At 53.4% G+C, this 18,682-nt stretch overlaps 1 protein-coding gene across 1 annotated transcript; it reads left to right on the top strand.

Moving 5' to 3' along the window:
- Positions 1-3,361: 3,361 nt before the first annotated feature.
- DUSP4 (dual specificity phosphatase 4) lies at positions 3,362-18,464 on the top strand. Its single transcript, XM_004428813.3, has 4 exons — positions 3,362-4,273; positions 14,310-14,455; positions 15,519-15,738; positions 16,380-18,464. The coding sequence occupies exons 1-4, from the start codon at positions 3,841-3,843 to the stop codon at positions 16,763-16,765; spliced, it is 1,185 nt and encodes a 394-aa protein (XP_004428870.2). The 5' UTR covers positions 3,362-3,840; the 3' UTR covers positions 16,766-18,464.
- The last annotated feature ends 218 nt before the right edge of the window (positions 18,465-18,682 follow it).

The following is an 18,682-nucleotide window of genomic DNA, read 5'->3' as shown; positions in this document are numbered from 1 at the left end:
TGATTAATTCATTAATGATTCTTCAGGCAAGTTTTATTCAGGCACTTTGGGACACGGCAGTGAGTCAGAGGTTGGCATCAAAACCAGAATAGAAGCCATAATCCTCTCTGGGGATCCTACTCTGGGCTTTAAATTCCCAGATCACACAACTTCCTAATTGGAAAGAAATGTTCTTAAACAAGAGCACGGGTTTGCCAGGCCTGACAGTGACTAATAAGGTCGGTCTAAGGACTGTCTGATGAAAGGGAAGCTGGATTTACATGTCACAGTGAATTTTTAAAGCAGTTTCACCCAGACGTTTACTGCTGAATATAAATAAAATCTCTCTCCTTGGGCAATCCCCTCCCAACTCCTGCAGATATGCCTTCGTTAATTAAATTAACTTTGAAATGACATTCAAACAATATCTTCCTTCCAAATGCCTTTGTTTACTCCAGGATCTACTTACTGAGAAGCTGTTTCACAAGGTTCCTGTGTAAACTAAGTTTCCCACCTCCAGCCTGTATACTAATTGGAGACAAGTTTTACCATCTCTATAGTCGGTACTGGGTAGCCCTCACATTGTATTCATTACACTGTGTACCAAATGGCCCACGCACTTACCAATAAATAAATAAATAAAATTATCTAGGGTGTTTACGTAGGATCCAGATAAACACAAAATTTAAATCTCGTTTGCTGAAATTTACACATCTGAAGGCTAATTCCTGAGTTGAGGGGAGAGGATTTTTTTGGGTTTTTTTTTCAGTTTCTAAAAAATCAGGCGTTCTTGTTCCTAATTAAAGCGGCTCTTGGCTTAAAAACATTAAGTCCAAAGCCGCGGTTCCCCTCCAGGGTGCGGGCGCGCAGGCGCGGACAGGCACACGTGGACACACACACTCACACGCGCCCGCCCACACCCTCTTCAGTGTGAATCGCCTGCGGGATTTACCCGCTTCGCCACCGCGGATTACTGTCAGGTGCAGAAAGCAAGTCTTTGTTCGATGGGCATTTTCCTCCCCCCGGATTTGACTGTTATTTACCGGCCACGTGAGCGCCGGGCGGGGGTCGGGCCGGCGGGGAGGCGCCCCCGGCGCAGCGGAGACAAAGGCCAACAGAGCGCGTGCAGTGCGGCCCAGGGACGGCTCCCCAGCTCCTGCGACACGTGCGAAATTGGCCCGGACCTGCCTCCACTGAGAGGCTCTTCCAAAAAATGTGCTGTCCAAGCCTTAGTAAAAGCGTCGGCGGTTCCTTAGGCTGGGGAGGTCCCGGCCTGCGGGCCTGGTAGGGGCCGGATTCCTAGGCTGCGAGTGCGCCCGGGACTACTGGGGCGTGGGGGTCTCCTTGGAAAGGGCGCACGCTTGGTGTACCAAGGATAGCCAGTCTTTAGACAGCCTCACAGCCACCTCAGCAGAAGGAGAAACCGGACAGAGGCCCCTTTTGCCCTCGGGAGGGAGGACCAACCCCTCCCCACCGAGGAGGCCGAGCAGTGAGCCTCCCACCCGGAGTGCCCGGCGTCCGAGCTCCCGCCACCCAGAGGCCTCGGTCGTTCCTCGGTCGTTCCGCAGTTGTGGCCCCTTCCAGGGCCGGGAGTAGGGTGAGCAACGCGCCTCGGGCGCAAAATTTAAGGGGGCACCAAAAAGCAGTCAAAATAAATATCTTAATGCAATGTATTTTTAAAACGATTAAAACTAATGCAAAAAAAGTCCATGACGAACAAAATATTAAATTCTAAATAGAGACAGGATCAGTGCAGTGCCATGTTGAGGCATTTTGGAGCCCGAGGTAAAAGGAAGATCCCCTTGGTTGAGCGGCGCCCCTCACGGCCCACTCGACCTGGCCCGGGGCGTCGCGGGATTCGGGGCGCAGTGGGAGGGGAGCGCGGGTCGTAGGTCTCGGAAGCGGAGGCCCCCGCCAAGGCCGGTTTAGGGAGTGGAGGGGTGGTCTTGGGGGCCGGAGGTGACAGCTCCAGAGAGCCGCTCCGCCGGGAACAAAGGCGGAGCGGAAGGTCGAGTTGGGGGCAGGAGGGACCCCGCGTGTTCGGCGGCTTCCACCCGCGACCAAGAGTGGAAGACCCGACCCCGAAGCCGCGAGCGAGTCCTGTAATTCCCCCGCTCAGTGGTTAATTCTTACTAACAAGACTTGGCAAGATGTCGGGCGAATAATTTTTGGCTTCTGTCGTGTCCCCACCGCGGCGCGCACAAACCCCCCTGCCAAAAGGAGCCTCTGGGAATTGAAATGCCTAAGTCAAACTAGGGGCGGGAGAAATGCTACCTGACCCGGAAAGTGGGATGCAAAGAAACCTGAATCGGCCCCAGAGCTTATTAAATCCTTTACGCGTCAGTTTCTCTGGGTCTAGCTTCGCACCAAATGTGGACCCTGATTGTCATTTCCTGAGGAGACGATTCACACGTGTGCAAGATGGGGTGAGGACTTTTCCAAAAGGCAAAAACGTCGGGGTTTTCCCCACCAGGGGTAAATAAACATCTTTAGGAAGCGTGGAAGGGAGTGACACCCCGCCTTCCTCCATGGGCACAACATTCCGGCAACTAATGCCTCCCTCTGGGTCGTAAAGCAACAAACCCAACACCTCACTCCTGTTACTGGGCTTCGGGGCAGGAGGGCTTGCTCTTTCATCTTCTAACTTGGGGCTTGCCCACGTTCCTGGGAAGCTATAAAGCTGATTTAATGGCTTACGATGAAAATCGATCAGGCTAATGCATAAGCTAAAGTCTGAGGAATCGCACTGGAAAAACGACTGGCCGGGCCGAACGCGCTCGGTGAGCCTGGGACGAGGAGGTCCCAGCCCCGCCGGCTGCTCAGCGGTGCCACGGTCCCCTCTCCGCTCCGGTCCCGGGAGGAGACCTGTGGGGCGCTTAAGGGGGGAAGCACGGAGGGAAAAACGGATGAAACCTCCAAACCGAGCCCTGGCTCCGTTAGGCCGGCTTCTCGACTGGCTATTTTCTTGACGCCGAACGCCGCAGCGGGTGGAGGGGCTGCTGGGCCCCTGGTGCCGGGCAGGACACGCGCCGCGGAGGCCGGGGTCGGCGGGCGGGCGGGCGGGCGCGCGGCGAGAGGCGCCGCCGCGCTCCATTCACAAAGTCCGCGCGCCGCAGCCCGCCCGCCGGTCGGAAGCCGCCTCCCTCTTCCTCTCGGTCTCGGTTTTATGAATGGGCCTGCCGGCGAGCGCCGAGCGCCCTGTTTACTCCGCTCTTTGTGACGTCGCGTTCCCGTGACCAGGCGCGAGCAGCCGGCACTCCATTCAATCTCCGGGGAGGGGGTGGGAGGAGGGGCCCCCGGGGCCGAGGGCGCCGGGATAGGGCGGGGAGCGAGCGCGCGGGGCGGGGGAGGGCGCCGGGCGCAGAATGGAAAGAGGCGGGGCCTGAGAGGTAGTAATGAATCTGCCCCCTCCCGGGGGAGAGCCGCGGAGCATTAATAAATCTATAAGCAGAGGAGGAAACTCTGGCTGGGGCAGTGCGCGGAGCTCCGACTGCTCGTGGGGGACGGCGGCCGGAACGGCAGCGCCGGCGCCGGCGGCAGGAGCAGCAAACCGGCAAAATACAACAGAGGCAACCACAGAAGGGAGCCGGTGGTCCTCTCCCGTAAACACACTCCCCTCCACCGCCACCTCCCCCAGCACCGCGCGCCGTGCTGCGTGGCGCCCGAAGCCGCTCCGACTGCTATGTAACCGCGAGACTGCGGGAGGAAGGGGACTGGAGAAAAGAGGTTCGCCCGTGGGAGCCCCGGGGGCCAAGTTTGCACGCACCCTCCTGTAGCCCTCGCCTGCCCCTTCCTCCACGTCGGCTGGCCCGGGTGTCCTTCGCCTCCTCGCGTGCCCAGCAGCCGCAGTTCCCGGCGACCATGGTGACGGTGGAGGAGCTGCGGGAGATGGACTGCAGCGTGCTCAAAAGGCTGATGAACCGGGACGAGAACAGCGGCGGCGCAGGCGGCAGCGGCAGCCACGGCGCCCTGGGGCTGCTGAGCGGCGGCAAGTGCCTGCTGCTGGACTGCAGACCGTTCCTGGCGCACAGCGCGGGCTACATCCGAGGCTCGGTCAACGTGCGCTGCAACACCATCGTGCGGCGGCGGGCCAAGGGCTCCGTGAGCCTGGAGCAGATCCTGCCCGCCGAGGAGGAGGTGCGCGCCCGCCTGCGCTCCGGCCTCTACTCGGCGGTCATCGTCTACGACGAGCGCAGCCCGCGCGCCGAGAGCCTCCGCGAGGACAGCACCGTGTCTCTGGTAGTTCAAGCGCTGCGTCGCAACGCCGAGCGCACCGACATCTGCCTGCTCAAAGGTAACCGCGGGCGCCGGGGCGCGAGCTGGAGGGTAGGTGTAGCGGGGCTTGGCGGCCTGGCCTTAACGGGCAGAGGAAGTGCCCGGAGGGACTCGTGGCTGCGGGAATCCCCGCGCACTCCTTTGTGCGTGTTGGTGTGCACGGTTTTGCAAGGTTTTTGTGCAAGTGCGAGCTCCTGAAGTCCTCAGAGACGGTCAGGGTGCGCGTTTCCTCCGTCACCTGTAATTCCGCACCCTCCCTGGAGATTCTGCGTTTATTTACACTCACTAAGGGTCTGGCCTCGCGGGCGAAGCGACTCATCTGCGTTGCCCACTTTAGAGTCCAGGGAAGTGCTCTCAAATGCCACTGTGCGGGTGGGGACAGGTTAAGCCTTTTGGTTTGGCGTGCCCAGCCCTGCACTGAGTCCGACCCGGAGAACCCAAGAGGTGGGGAAAAGGGTGAAGGAGGGTGAGCGCCGGGGTGGGATCGGCCCTGCCGGTTCGTTTGGAAACCAGCCCTCGGTAAGTGCAGAAAGGAAGATCGGGTTGCGGACCTCGAGTGGAGCGATCTATATCTCGTCTCCTGCTGCCCAACTCCGAGCTCTGCATGGAAGGTGGCCAGTTCGTCCGGCCTCGGGCTAGACCCCGGCTCTGGGAGCGGCGGCGGGTAGGGAGGGGAGATCTGAATATTTGGGAAACGCAAGGCGGGACGGTGCCTCTTCAATTCTGGCATCGGAGAAGTACGACCTTTTGTTCAGACACGATTCTGGACTATCAGATGGCGGTGCATGCTTGATTGAAGTGAGCCCTGGAGAAACTCTTTGGGGAGCGGGAGGTCATGTCAAATCTGGACGTCAGAACCCCGGAAGGACAGAGCGCTATCCAAGTAACTGGAGGGACCGTGCGCCGGCCGCACCTGCCCGGCCGTGTCTGGCAATGGTTCTCCGGGACGCTGGCGCGGGGGCGGGGAGGAGGAGCAGGCAGGGCGCGAGGGGTAGGGGCGCCCCCTGCCGCGCTGCGCTGCGCCCCTTCCTCCCGCCGCCGCATTCCGCGCATTCTTTCGCCTTCGTTGGGTCCTCGCCTCCAAAGCCGAGAGGCGTTTCAGACCCACGCCATCAAAGAGCCGCTCCTTTTCCTGCAGGCGCCCCGCGCCCCCTCCCTCCTTTGCTTTCCTCTCTGGACCTGCTCACCCGAGAGGAAGGGAGACGGTGGAGGGAGGAGGGGCGGAAACCTCTCCCCATCACCCCTTCCAAAAAGCACAACAAAACTGCTCAGTGCCGACGAGCCGAGTTTGCCCCTGGTGAACAGCGGGGGGCTTTGTTCTCGGCAGTTGTTTCCTGGCCATTTGACCTGTCAGCTGCTGGGGAAATGCTGCTGTTGACCTTTGGTTGAACCACTAAGGCGATTTTGCTGATTTTTCTTTCTCTTGGAGGGCTGCCTTTTGCACCTCCGATTGAGCCCAATCCTTCTCCTCCTTTCTCCCCAAAGCGCTTTAAGAGAAAGTGCCAGGAAGGGGCTTGCACCGGAAGGACCGGCCGCTAAGTAGGGCGAGCTGGGCGCTGGGGACGGCCGGCCTCGCCTGCCCTGGGCGCCGAGCCGTGCCCGGCGCGCACGTCCAGCGGACTCCCGCGGCCACTACTGTTAGACGCCAGGGTGGGGGTCCAGGCTGTCGAGCACGCCTGCTCTCCCTTGCCTGGTGCTGGCGCTGGTGGGAACGACGAGAGAAATGTCTCTGGGACTAAAGTCCCTTTGAGTGGCAGGGGCTGGCCGGGATGGTCCCCGTGCCGCGCCGTCCTCGAGTCCCTTCTGATTTAGAGCCGAGCGCGCGCCTTCCTTCGCGGGCTTCTAAACCCAGGACCCTCCTCGAAGCAGGGCCGACCCACGTGGAGTCTGGGTTCGTTTTGTTTCTCTTCCTGGAAGAAATCTGGAGGGGACCGCCCGAGAGCGGCAGTTCGGGGACCTTGGCCCTTGGGCTTCCGGGCGCGCACTTAGGCCCCGCTCCCGGAGAAGGAGGCATATTTTTAAGGTGTCCTCCTCCTGCCCGTGGCACCTCCCTGGTCCCCTCGAATCCCACCGGAGAGCCGGAGCCCGATCGCTTCCGAGAGCCGCCCCGCGGACGAGCCGCTCGGCGCGAGGCAAATACAAACGTCAAGGCTGGGAGGACAGGAGCCTCCGGGTAAAATGACAGTCCCCTGGCGGTTGGCGAGGTGCCCGGCCAACGGAAAATGAGTGTTGGTTCTAAGGGCTGTTTCTTCCCGAGGCTGCACTGCCTCCTGTTGTCTGACATGGGGCCCGCAGGGAGGGCGACCCTCTGCAGCGAGATCTTGCCTGGGCTGCAGGTGCGACTTTGGTCTGTGTAGGAATAGACCCCGGGAGTCGCCAGGGGAGGCTGAGTTGGGTCTTCATGAGCGCAGGGAGCCTGCCTTTGGATACAGCTGCCTAAAATTCACAGAGGTGGGGGGGATCTTCCAGCTTGTTCTGTAGGGGTTCTAGAACATATTTGAGGTTAACTGGGGCATTTTCTGTTTAACTTAGCTTATTTTCATATTTGGGCTGAGCAGAGGCAGTCTTAACAAAATTCCTGCTCCTTGGCTTTGCCCTCTGATGAAAAGTTGTCCCTCGTGTGGGCAGGCAGGAGCCGGGAAGGGTCTGCTCCCACCCCGCTGCGGGGAAGGTGCAGGCGGGGGAGGAAAGCCAGGCGGCCTATGTTCCACGGAGGAGAAGCCAGTGGACTGGAGGAAACGTGGGTTCATGGGAGGGGATCTGGGGGCAGGAACTAAAGGGAAACATTGGGAAACACAGAAGAAAGCCCTTGGATTATCTTTAGTAAATGCCTGAATTGATTAGGAGTTGGGTAACATGGTTCCCACCGGAGTTGTTGGTTTTATTCTGCAGGTAATGGGCCTTTCTGTGTGTCTCATTTCATGTGTAGTGATGGGTATGCAGTAAAAGTGGTCAAACGTGAAGCCAGTGGAAGACGAATAGTTGGTGTCAGCCGTCCTGGGGGGACAGGAAAAACAGCAGGGTGTTTTCAGAGGTTAGATTATGCTTCCTGGCCACCGGCTTTCTAATGCTACCAATTAATTTCTATTAAAAATCTGATTTTTCTATTTCTGCCACTTCAGGCAGTTGGTTACTTGCTGCAGGTAGTTAATAACTAAACCACAGGCCAGAATTCATAGTTGAGTAAACTTTACTTAATATCAATAAAATGCTACCTAGCTTTTACATTTCTTAATATTACCCAAGTTTTGCTAAAAGCAATAACCCAAATCACTACATTTTCTGGGTTTTTTGCTAGTAAAAGATTTCCATTGGGGTAAACATTTTTTTTCCCCCCAGCTCATTTTATTTAAAATCCTGTAAGGCATTTTTAGGGACAGTTTAGAAATTTCAGCTTATCAAATTTTATTACAGTGAGGTACACATCTCCTTTGAAATCCTGTTCTCTCTTCTTCATAAATCCTTGGATTAGGGTTTTAGACCCCCTCCCCCCCGGTCATTTAGAGAAAGACAAAAAGAGCATTTTTTAACCGTAATAGAAGTCATTCTTTACCTCCCATATTCCCCAAATAACAAGTCAGTCTGTTACACGTAAGATTTCAGGTATAAAAACATTACCTCACTTTCCTCCTGTCTAAAATTCATCTCAGCTCATGACCTTTGTCAGTTCTTATTCAAATTCTGATTTAAAAGCTGTCTTGGAGCTGTTTTGAGAAATTGGGAGGATCAACTAGATAGTCCAAGTTCTCTCTCCAGGTTGGACCTCCTGTACCCTATAGTCCCCAGGCCTGACCATACAGACTCTGACATTACACTTTCTGTAGAAAACAGCCACTAAGGCCAGTAATGAATGGTGTGGGTGGGGGCTGGGGCTCAACCAGCAGCCCTGGCAACTCTGGTGACTCTCTTCTGTCTTTTCTCTCTCTATTCCGGTTTGTCCAACACATTCTAGTTCCCCAGAAGGTCAGTGGCATCAAACAGCATAGCCCCGGGTGGGGGTGTGCTAAGATTGCACACTTCTTCCACCCAAAGGGAAAAGGACTGGCTTTTCTCCTTGCAGATATGCCACAATGCTATGACAGCCAAAGACTGGGAGTGTTACAATTACAAAAAATGGTAGGCCTTAAGGATAATTTCTAACCCCTATTGTAATTCACTAAGGAATTACAACGAATGAAGCAAACACATTCCTTTTGCATCATTTGAACTGGATGCTTCTAACCAACAAAAGAACTAAAGACAGAGGGTGTAGGTGTAAATTGAGAGTGAAAACCCGATTGTTAATTCAGCCCATCACAGCTGCCTTGGGCTTGTCCTCGATGCTTATAGGAGGGGTGGGCTGTCCCCACCACGATGGGCTGCACAGAACCCAGTGCAGTTGGCTTTTTTAAGGAGCCAAGAAATTCCTTTAAAAAATCAAAACATCTGAAACCAGATAGCTGGCTTCCTTGCTGGGAGGTAGTTTCTGCCTACCAAAGAGGAAGTTTGACAGGAAGAAAAGTTCACTCTCAAACGGAAGCCAGCATGCTGGAAGCCAGCTTGCTGAATGCAGCCGATAGCACAGAAGGACTGGGATAGCACAGAAGGACTGGGAGGGACCGTGAACAAGATCCAGCTTGAGCGTGGCCTTAGGTGTCAGCCAGCTGGCCCAGACCTACAGGAGGTCTGTGCGTGGAGTCCAAGGCGAGAAGCCCACTCAGGTAAATTTTAAATACTGCTCAGCATTTCCATGGGCGCTTACTAAGTCAACATGTACATCAAGGGAAGTTCTCAAAGCCAAATGACCTTCAAATGACCCCAGACTTTCTTGCTGGGCAGTGCTTGCCTTTCATTGTTAAGATGTCCCTGGAGATGAAGGCTATGAGCCCTGTCTGTGAACGGGTGATACTCTGAGTGTTGAGAGCATCATGGGAAAAAAGTGGCAGCCACATTAAGATCCATGACCATAGTCACCACCAAAAGATAGTCTTCCCCATCACAGACCCCATTAAGAGTCCTGTTATGGTGGTCTGATCAGCACTAGTCAGTCTGCCCTTTCCAAAACCATTTCACACACACTCTGTCTTGCCCCTGCATGGGCGGGAGGCGGGCAGCTGGACTCACGGCCAGCAGGTCATCATTTTCAGTAAACTTTGAAAATTGCCTTGCTGTGTGAGTGTGTATGAGAAAAAGAAGAGACCATGGAGTTGAACTGTAGATGTAGTTACTCCTCAAGACAGTCGGGTGAAAAATTATATTTCTTTCTTTCCCCCTAGATTTAAGTTTCAAAATTAAGATGAGAAAATGGGAGTTTTAGGACTAGAAAATCTAGTATTAAATAAGCACATGGGAAAAACAGGTCAAAATTAGAATATCTGTTACGGAATCACATTCAATAGGACGTAGAAAGAAACAGGTGGAAATTTGTTGGCATGTCTGTTATGAAATTGTATTCAGAAGACAGAAATGCAGAATTGGGCACGTGCTATCAGTTTGTAGTTTGCAAATAAGTAGATCGTGGACATTTAAGATCACAGAATATTGGAACGTAGAGATGACAGAGTCTGAAACTCTTACATTTTGAGCGTGGCAAAATAGGGTTTAGGAGTGAATGTGCTTGCTCAAGCTCCCAGGGCTCGGGCTGGGACTCCCACCCGCATGTCACCTGTGGGGAGCCTGTGTATGTGGTGGGAATAAGCTTTCCCTCTCATGAGTTTTGGGTAGAACGTGGTGATCTAAATCTAGTTCTTACTGGTCTCCATCATGACCCAGAATAGGGATACAGACACACCTGGGACCAGAATTCCATGAAATTATACCCTCTTTAAACAGTGCATTCTGGTAGTTTCTGTTCTATTTCATTAAATAAAAAATGTTGGTCACAACTCCTTAATGACTAGAAAAGCACTGGAAAGAAGCCGAGTTTGGCAAAATGTCAGCAGTGCCCTCTTCAGATCCTTTCTGTTTTGGCATGGAAAGTCTGTCTTCATGTGATCAAACCAGCAGGTGGTGCCTCGGTCCTGGAGAAGGACCACCAGGAAGGCAGAGATGGGCAGGCAGCTGGGTGGGCTCCTGACGGCCAGGTTAGAAGTTGGCTTTGAGGCCCGTGGGCTGAGTGCTGGCCCTGCTCTTACTTGGGGGCTGCCCTGCACCTCAGTTCCCTCTTCTGTAAAATTGGGGCTGGTCAGGCCCTTCTCAAGGGCTACTGGTTGGACACGTGTGGAAAGAGCCTGGCACGTGGTGAGCACTGCCTCTCGACAGTGGCTATCATTGTTATTAACACGGATCTGATACCGGGAGATGACTTCCCGGGGGGTGGCCTTGTGGGGTGGGACTTGCTTGGTTCCTAACTTGCCCGTTCCATCTGTACCCCCTTGCCCGCCTGCCCCTGCTCTGTCATTGCACAATCCAGTCCTTCCAGGACCCAGCCCCAGTGCCGCTTGTGGGCCTGCCCACCAGAGGAGCTGCCTTGGGGATGCTCCTTGGAACACCTAGCCACAGACCCTCAGAAGCCAGCAGCAGCTCAGGAGGAAAAACCCTGTTCACTGCTGCCACCGTCAGGGATGCGACCCTTCCAGTGGTCTCCTGTCCCTTGGGCTAATCTGCTTCTTGCCTTAGTTCCTTTCTGCTTGCTCTTTAAAGATCCGCCAGAGAGAACTGACTTTTCAGTAATCCTTTTCCTGCTCCGTTCAAATGGTGTCTTTTCCGACCGTTGCTGTCTCTCTGTCCTGTTATGAGCAGCCTGGAGGGAGACGACACACGCCCCCCGTTAGGCCTGGTCTGGCCTCTGGGTCACCTCTGTCCTGCCCACTGCCACACGCCACACTCCTGGGGTTCAGCCGGGGATCCCTCCATGAGGGTCCTGCTGCTCCCCGGGATTGACGGGTGATCGACCCGGGAGGCAGCGGATGTCCCTGACTGGGAAGGACGCTGAGCTCAGGAAGGGCGGAACCTACCCTTCTTCTGACTACCAGGTCTCAAGACTCTGACTGGCAAAAATGAGTGAAGCCCAAGAGGAGACGGCTGTGCAAAGTCTGGGAATTTGCCAGTCATGATGGAGTCCCCTTGTAGGTGCCAAAGGAAACCTTCATCATGTGTCTCCCCGAGGCCAGGCGGAGAACGCTGGCTGTTCCAGGCAGCACTTGAAGGACTCGGGTGTGGACGTTTCATCACATTTTACAGATGAGGAGGAGGCTCAGAGAGGTTCAGTGACAGCCCCAGGATGCACAGCTGATGATTCACAGGGTTGGGATTCAACTCAGACCTGTGAGTCTGACTGCAAAGGCTGTGTGCTCAGCGGCGGGAAGAACATTCTCTCAACCGCTCTGAGGCTCCTCCCCCTTCTGCTGCCCTCAAGGTGCTCCTTCTCTGTGACCTTGGAGCCTGGCCCTGGCACTCCTGTGCCTTCACCATTCGCTTCTGGGTGGTCCCATCATCTGCCTGTCTAGGGGATGAGTTTTGGAGGGCACCACTCATGCCTTACATTTCTTTGGAAAAAATGTGTTTTAATAGCTCAAATTAGGGGCCGGCCCGGTGGCCTACCAGTTAAGTGCTCGCACTCCACTGCTGGTGGCCCGGGTTCGAATCCCGGCATGCACTGACGCACTGCTTGTCAGTCAGGCCATGCTGTGGCGGAGTCCCACATAAAGTGGAGGAAGATGGGCACGGATGTTAGCCCAGGGCCAGTCTTCCTCAGCAAAAAGAGGAGGATTGGCACGGATGTTAGCTCAGGGCTGATCGTCCTCAAAAAACTAACAAAAAAAATAGCTCAAATTAACACAAGGATCATCTTCTTTAAAAAATTCCAAATCCTGTAGAAGTCTCTAGAGTAACAAGTGATGGGCTTTTATATAGGTATTCAACGGCTTATTGATCAACCCATTTCCCCTCCCACTTTCTCCAAAGGGGAGCGTTTACTGAAGTTTCTTGGCCCCGAGGACGGTGGTAGGGACTTTGCTGGCTCTTCTTCCCCCACGCTCTGTTCACTGCATTTGGGGCAGCAGTGTTTGCAGCTTTATAAGGGGGGTGACAGGGTGATAATGGGAGGGAGGGGTGCCCCTGTGATGAGCTGACCACTAAGGGCACCAGCACGTCTGAAACGGGCAATGGTGGTCCCTCCAGCGGGTTTTCCATCCGGGGAGGCTGGTCATTATGACTCAGCAGGAGCGGGGGCCTGTGACCAGAGAGAGAGCCATTTATATCCTGAGGGAGGGAGTGGAGGGGAAGAGAGGAGCCTCCGGTCAGAGAGGAAAAAATGTCGGCCCTGTTTCTGTAAGCCTTATGATCTGGCAAAGAATCACTCCCTCTCTCTGAGGCAGGGGTTTCTAGGGCTGGGATTCAGGACAAGTAATTGACTAACCATCACATGTCTGCGTGTTGGAAGATGACGCTGAACCGTAACAGGGAACAGTGGCACCACCTCGATCTGTCATAGAGATTTAAAGGTGCCAGCTACATATGTGACTGTTAGTTGAATGGGTCCATTAGAGTGGTTGTTCCACAACGTGCAGGCCCTACTGAATTAATTAATAACTATTAAGTAAGTTTGTGGTTGTTTTGGTTTCTTTTAGGTATAATTGACATATAACATTATGTTAATTTCAGGTGAACAACATAATGATTCAGTTTTTGTATATATTGCAAAATGATCACAATAAGTCTAGTTAACACTCGTCACCATATATGGTCAAAAAAATTTTTTTTTCCTTGTGATGAGAACTTTTTTGTGTGTGTGTGAGATCAGCCCTGTGCTAACATCTGCCAATCTTCCTCTTTTTCTTTTCTGAGGAAGACTTGCCCTGGGCTAACATCAGTGCCCATCTTTCTCCACTTTATATGGGACACGTCCACAGCATGGCTCGACAAGCAGTGTTCATTGGTGCACGCCCGGGATCCGAACCGGCGAACCCCGGGCCACCAAAGCAGAGTGCACGCACTTAACCGCTTCCGCCACCGGGCTGCCCCTGTGAGGAGAACTTTTAAGATCTATTCTTTTAGTAACTTTTTTTTTTAGCAGCTTTCAAATATGCAATACAGTATTATTAACTGTAGTCACCATGCTGTATATTACGTTCCCAGGACTGACTTATTTTATAACTGGAAGTTGGTACCTTTTGACCTCCTTCACCTGCTGAATTAATTTATAATCCACCCTTGGTCCTACAGAAACTGAAAAGTAAAAAATACAAGCAGGGCCAAATATTGACAGTAAATTGTAAGTTACCCGAAGAGTAAAGGCCCGGAGATCACAAGAAAATCAGAGATACAGGCTGAGCATGTCTCTTCTCGGAGTTTCCCTGCCCACCCCCGCTCAGCCGGCACTTTTCTGCTTGGCACTAACACTATTCCAGATGAAGTTGGCCATCTTTTCTTACTTAAAAGTTTCCTTTCCCCGGAAGATGATCCCACAGATAACCATTCCAGGGCTTAGCAACTCTCAGATCAGGAAATCCTCCTTTGCCCCAAACCTGTATGTAGCAAGAGGGATTTATGTCGATTTAAGCCCGTTTCCTCTTGTTTTGGCCCCTCGTTGATGGAACAGCTGTTCATGAGGCCTTGAGATTGGCATCTGTTCCACTGCTGAGATCCAGAAGGGCTGGTGCCAGGATGTTTTTCTTCTCTCCCACATTGGAGGACCTCTCCAGAGGAAGGGCTGAAGTTGGGGGATGACGGACAGCTTTGCTGGTCCCGGGGCCCAGCTGCAGGCTGCCCCAGTACTCGTGGAAACCCACAGTGGCCATTCCGTCTTTCATGCCTTGTCATCACCCTTAGGGAGCTCGTCCTTCTGCATCCCCCCTGCAGATCTTGCTTTGTGTGTCTGCATCCCAGACCAAAGTCTCATCCATAAAACTTTCCTTCCAGTCTTCAAGATGCAGTCCTGGCCAAATGTGGATTGTGTCTCTGGAAAATGCTCCATGGCCATTATCTCTGGCTCCACAGCGCCACCAAGTGGCAAATGTAGATCTAGCCAGCCCCAGCTTCCCAACTGCTCTCCTCGGGCGGGAAAGGATTCAAGTTCCTTCTGGTTTCCTGCTGGCTTAGTGACCCCAATTAACCTGCTTCTTTCTCCTTTACAGGTGGCTATGAGAGGTTTTCCTCCGAATACCCGGAATTCTGTTCCAAAACCAAGGCCCTGGCAGCCATCCCGCCTGCTGTGCCCCCGAGCACCGCCGAGCCCCTGGACCTGGGATGCAGCTCCTGTGGGACCCCCCTGCACGACCAGGTTGGGAGGGGTTCTTTTCAGAGCTCAGCTTTTCAAAGGCTTTGGATGCGGTGCTTCAGTGTGGGGAGAATGTGGTGAACCACGAGTACAGGGTGGGATGTTAGGTAGGTTAGGAATAAATTCCATTTGTTCCTTGGAACTCTTCCCCTTCCCTCTCTTATTACCCTCACTTAAGAAAAAAATATAAGACGTAACTCCCTGATTAGCCTCCAGAGTTATGTGCAGACAAGTGAGGAGGCCGGCTGAAGCTGGAAGTGTGTGGCCTGCCTTGTCGGAAGCCGAGAGAACACCCTTCTTCGAAGGCGCGGCCTGTGGACCCCAGCCCCGATCCACAACAGTCAGGCTGCCCCCCATGTACAAGCCAACTGTGAATGCCAAGTGGACATAAATGGTCAGCCAACCCTCCCCCAAGAAAACCAGCTCAAGCCACTGTAGTTCTTACAAGCCCACCCCTTCCAGCCCTGTCATTTAGATGGAGAGGGAGTGAATTTATGGGGTCCAGCAACTCTGCTCCCCAAATCCCAGATCACTCGAGTTGATGTGACTCAGAAAATGGTCATTAATTTAAGCTGACATTATCTCATTTTACCAAGATCCCTCTTCTTGTCTGTGAGGCTGACATAGCATCTGTTTTTGATGTGCCAAGTGAAGACTTATCCAACCAAGTCAGTCCCTAAACCACACAACAGATAGCTTGATGATTAGCAGGTGTAAGCTCTGAATGTCACAAATGGTGTGGCAAGCCATCATTGTGTCTGCCCCTCCGTTTATCACAGGGGAGGGGGCTGCTGGAACCAGAGGGGCCCCCAGGGCTTTACCTGTCCTGGCTTCTCTGCCCACAGCAGAGTGGAGGGTAAAGGCTCGAGACGTCCCATTGAGCCCAGTGCTCCCTCCAGAAGCCCCTGTGGATAAGGGGAGACCTGGAAGGGCTATGTCCATAGGTGTTCTCCCCAGAGCACACCTCAGACTGGCTTCCCTCCCCCTGTCCCAAGTACCCCGGCCCTTTTCCTGGGTGCCCACACTCATGATGTCTGGGGGCCCTTGTCTCCCCTTTCTGGTGCAGGGGGGTCCCGTGGAGATCCTTCCCTTCCTCTACCTCGGCAGTGCCTACCATGCTGCCCGGAGAGACATGCTAGACGCCCTGGGGATCACGGCCCTGTTGAACGTCTCCTCCGACTGTCCCAACCACTTTGAAGGACACTATCAGTACAAGTGCATCCCAGTGGAAGACAACCACAAGGCTGACATCAGCTCCTGGTTCATGGAAGCCATAGAGTATATCGGTAGGCTGGCCCTGGCTGGGGTGCCGGGTTGAGGCCAGGTGGGGAGGATGGGAGGGACCGGCTTGTAACCATGTGTTGAAGGAGGGACTTAGGAGATGCTGTATGTAGGGTGTACCCATTTCCCCTCCTCCTCCACAGGAAGGCTTGCCCACTGGATGTTGTGTTGGGTGGGGGTAGGAAGACAAACTCCTTACACCTGCCCATACTGTTGGCTTATAGAGCCAATAACCTTTCCTTAGGTGTCTCCAGCTGCCTAGACCATAAGGCTTTGGGGATGAGGAGGAAGACAAAGAAAGGGAGAAACAGGTCATTGGTTTTGTTTCTGCCAACAGAAATCCTTGAATGTGGGTTGGGGTTTAACTGGCTTTAGCACAAGCTTTTCCCAAGTGTAGCCCATTTGTTTGGTTAAGTCTCAAAAATATCCTAGACCAGGTGGAATTCTAGGATATTGGTCCCTCCCACGTGAGTTTCTTCCCTCCCCTCCTCAGCCTAGAATGGCGATTCCTTCAGTGGGATGCCCATCCTCCGCACTTCTCAGGTCCTCCCCGCGCCCCCACGTTCTGGCTCAGGCCCCCTGCACCTGCCCTCAGGTGAAGGCCCGGACTGCCGAGGGCCCTAACCGCGTCCCCTCTCTGCCCCAGATGCGGTGAAGGACTGCCGCGGGCGGGTGCTGGTGCACTGCCAGGCGGGCATCTCGCGCTCCGCCACCATCTGCCTGGCCTACCTGATGATGAAGAAGCGAGTGAGGCTGGAGGAGGCCTTTGAGTTCGTCAAGCAGCGGCGGAGCATCATCTCGCCCAACTTCAGCTTCATGGGGCAGCTGCTGCAGTTCGAGTCGCAGGTGCTGGCCACGTCCTGCGCCGCGGAGGCCGCCAGCCCCTCCGGGCCCCTGCGCGAGCGCGGCAAGGCCACCCCCACCCCCACCTCGCAGTTCGTCTTCAGCTTCCCGGTCTCGGTGGGGGTGCACTCGGCCCCCAGCAGCCTGCCGTACCTGCACAGCCCCATCACCACCTCCCCCAGCTGTTAGAGCCACTCTGGGGACCCCCACACCGGTCTGCTTCCGGCCAGGGGTGGGTGGGCCGTGTGTGGGCAGCCAGTCGGGACTGACCAGCTGGGGGCGGACCACCAAGCTCCTTCCCATCCATTGCTCCTTGGCCAGCCACGGGGCCGCTAGAATGGCAATAAGGACTTTGACTACATATTAAAAGCAAACAAAACACTCCAACTTAGAGCAATAATGGCTGCCTCAGTGGGCAGGGAAGCCCTCGGTTTGGTTTATGTGTCAGTTTTACTTTTCAGATAGGAATTTCTTACCTCATTTTTGTAAGCAGTAAGGCTTGAAGTTATGAAACCCACAGATCCTGGCAAATGTGCCCACCCGGTTTGATTTAGGGGAGGGAGAGTGGGAAGGGAAGGGCCACAGGAAGAAAGCAGGTCTGCCCCAAGTGCCTGGTTCTCTGTGCTTGGTCCTTGTTTGTTGTTGTAGTTACAGAAATTTTTTTTTTTTTTAATCTTTTAGGACCTGGTTTTCCTTTCTAAGTCAATAAGAGGTGAATAATTATGCTTAATAATAAATAAAAATATTTATTAAGAATTTCCTCGGAGTATGTAAGTACAAAGAGTCTAGTGACCGTGGATTTAGAATATATGTTGATGTCCATCAGCCGAGCACAATAGCATGCAAATGTCAGAGCAGTTAGGGAGCAAGTGGTTTCTCCTTGGTGGACCAGTTAGCGTGATGAGCAACCTGCATTTGTTGCCACTGAGAAGCAGGCCAGGTGGGGTGGGAGGAGGAAGAAAGGAAAGGAATACATTTTAATTACTTTCGAAGCTGGTTCCTGGGCACACAGACCACTGAAGTGATGTTAAACCACAATGCCACCTTTTCTCTCTGATGATCAGTAATTCAATTTGGTGGTGGGAGCATTTTTCTCATAGGCCTGCCTGAGGACTTGTATATCATCATCTGTGATAAATGCCATATCATATATGGTGCTCCTGAAAAATTGGGTGCAACTCAGATTTTCCTACAGCAAATCATTTGGCAAGGCCATTGGGGAAACCAGCTAACTAGAGACAGACCTGAAATGGATCCTTTTGTAAGTGGAAGCACCGTCTTTTCTCTTTTTTTTTGTGAGGAAGATCAGCCCTGAACTAACATCCATGCCAATCCTCCTCTTTTTGCTGAGGAAGACAGGCCCTGGGCTAACATCCGTGCCCATCTTCCTCTACTTTATATAGGATGCCGCCACAGCATGGCCTGACAAGTGGTGCATCGGTGCGCGCCCTGGATCCGAACCTGGGCCGCCAGTAGCAGAGCGCACGCACTTAACCCTTTCGCCATGGGGCCGGCCCTCCATCTTTTCTCTTTTGCATAAATTGGAGTTTTTAATTTTAGGGGGTTTACTTGAAGTACACCAACAAATTCTTATGTTCTTGAAATTCCTGGTTTAGGTGAATATTTTTAAAGGCCCTCTTTTGAATAAAAAGAAGGGAGTAGACACCACATTTCAGGTCTTGTTGAGGTCTAGAATGGCAAGAGAGTGTGAGTGAGGAGTCGGGCAGACTCTTGGCTTGGGAGCTGGCTGCTGGGCTTCTGTGATGGGCGTCCGGGGTACTCGGGTGCCACTGTAGGATCCTTTCTTGGGATAATGCCATTTTAAGGGACCTTTCCAAATGGAGGAATAGCTTTTGGAGGGAGAAGGATGTTTTCTGTGGGTCGGGCTTGAGGGGAGGGGGGAGGGAACAAGCCACATGTAATTTCATTTGTAGTATTGTGGAACAGTATTGTTATGGAGTGCCGGATTAGAGGTAATTGCAAACTTGTCTAGAAACGAGAGCGTGTTTTTTTAGCCCTTTGAGAAACTAGATCTAAATGAACATTTTTGCTCACCCATAAATAACTTCAAGCCTCAATGTCAGATTAGTGTTGGAATGCTCTTTC

This window comes from Ceratotherium simum, chromosome 28, assembly GCF_057802395.1.
Source record: "Ceratotherium simum simum isolate JZ-2026a chromosome 28, ASM5780239v1, whole genome shotgun sequence".
Classification (NCBI taxonomy): domain Eukaryota; kingdom Metazoa; phylum Chordata; class Mammalia; order Perissodactyla; family Rhinocerotidae; genus Ceratotherium; species Ceratotherium simum.
Note: the sequence above shows the minus strand (reverse complement) of the source record. Positions and strands in the feature narration are given on the sequence as shown.

What these genes read in the sequence shown, in the direction of transcription:
- DUSP4 (XM_004428813.3), top strand. Translation starts at nt 3,841, where the DNA reads ATGGTGACGGTGGAGGAGCTGCGGGAGATGGACTGCAGCGTGCTCAAA. An exon ending in CGACATCTGCCTGCTCAAAG is followed by an intron (nt 4,274 to 14,309) that starts GTAACCGCGGGC and finishes TCTCCTTTACAG; the next exon opens with GTGGCTATGAGAGGTTTTCC. An exon ending in GGACCCCCCTGCACGACCAG is followed by an intron (nt 14,456 to 15,518) that starts GTTGGGAGGGGT and finishes TTTCTGGTGCAG; the next exon opens with GGGGGTCCCGTGGAGATCCT.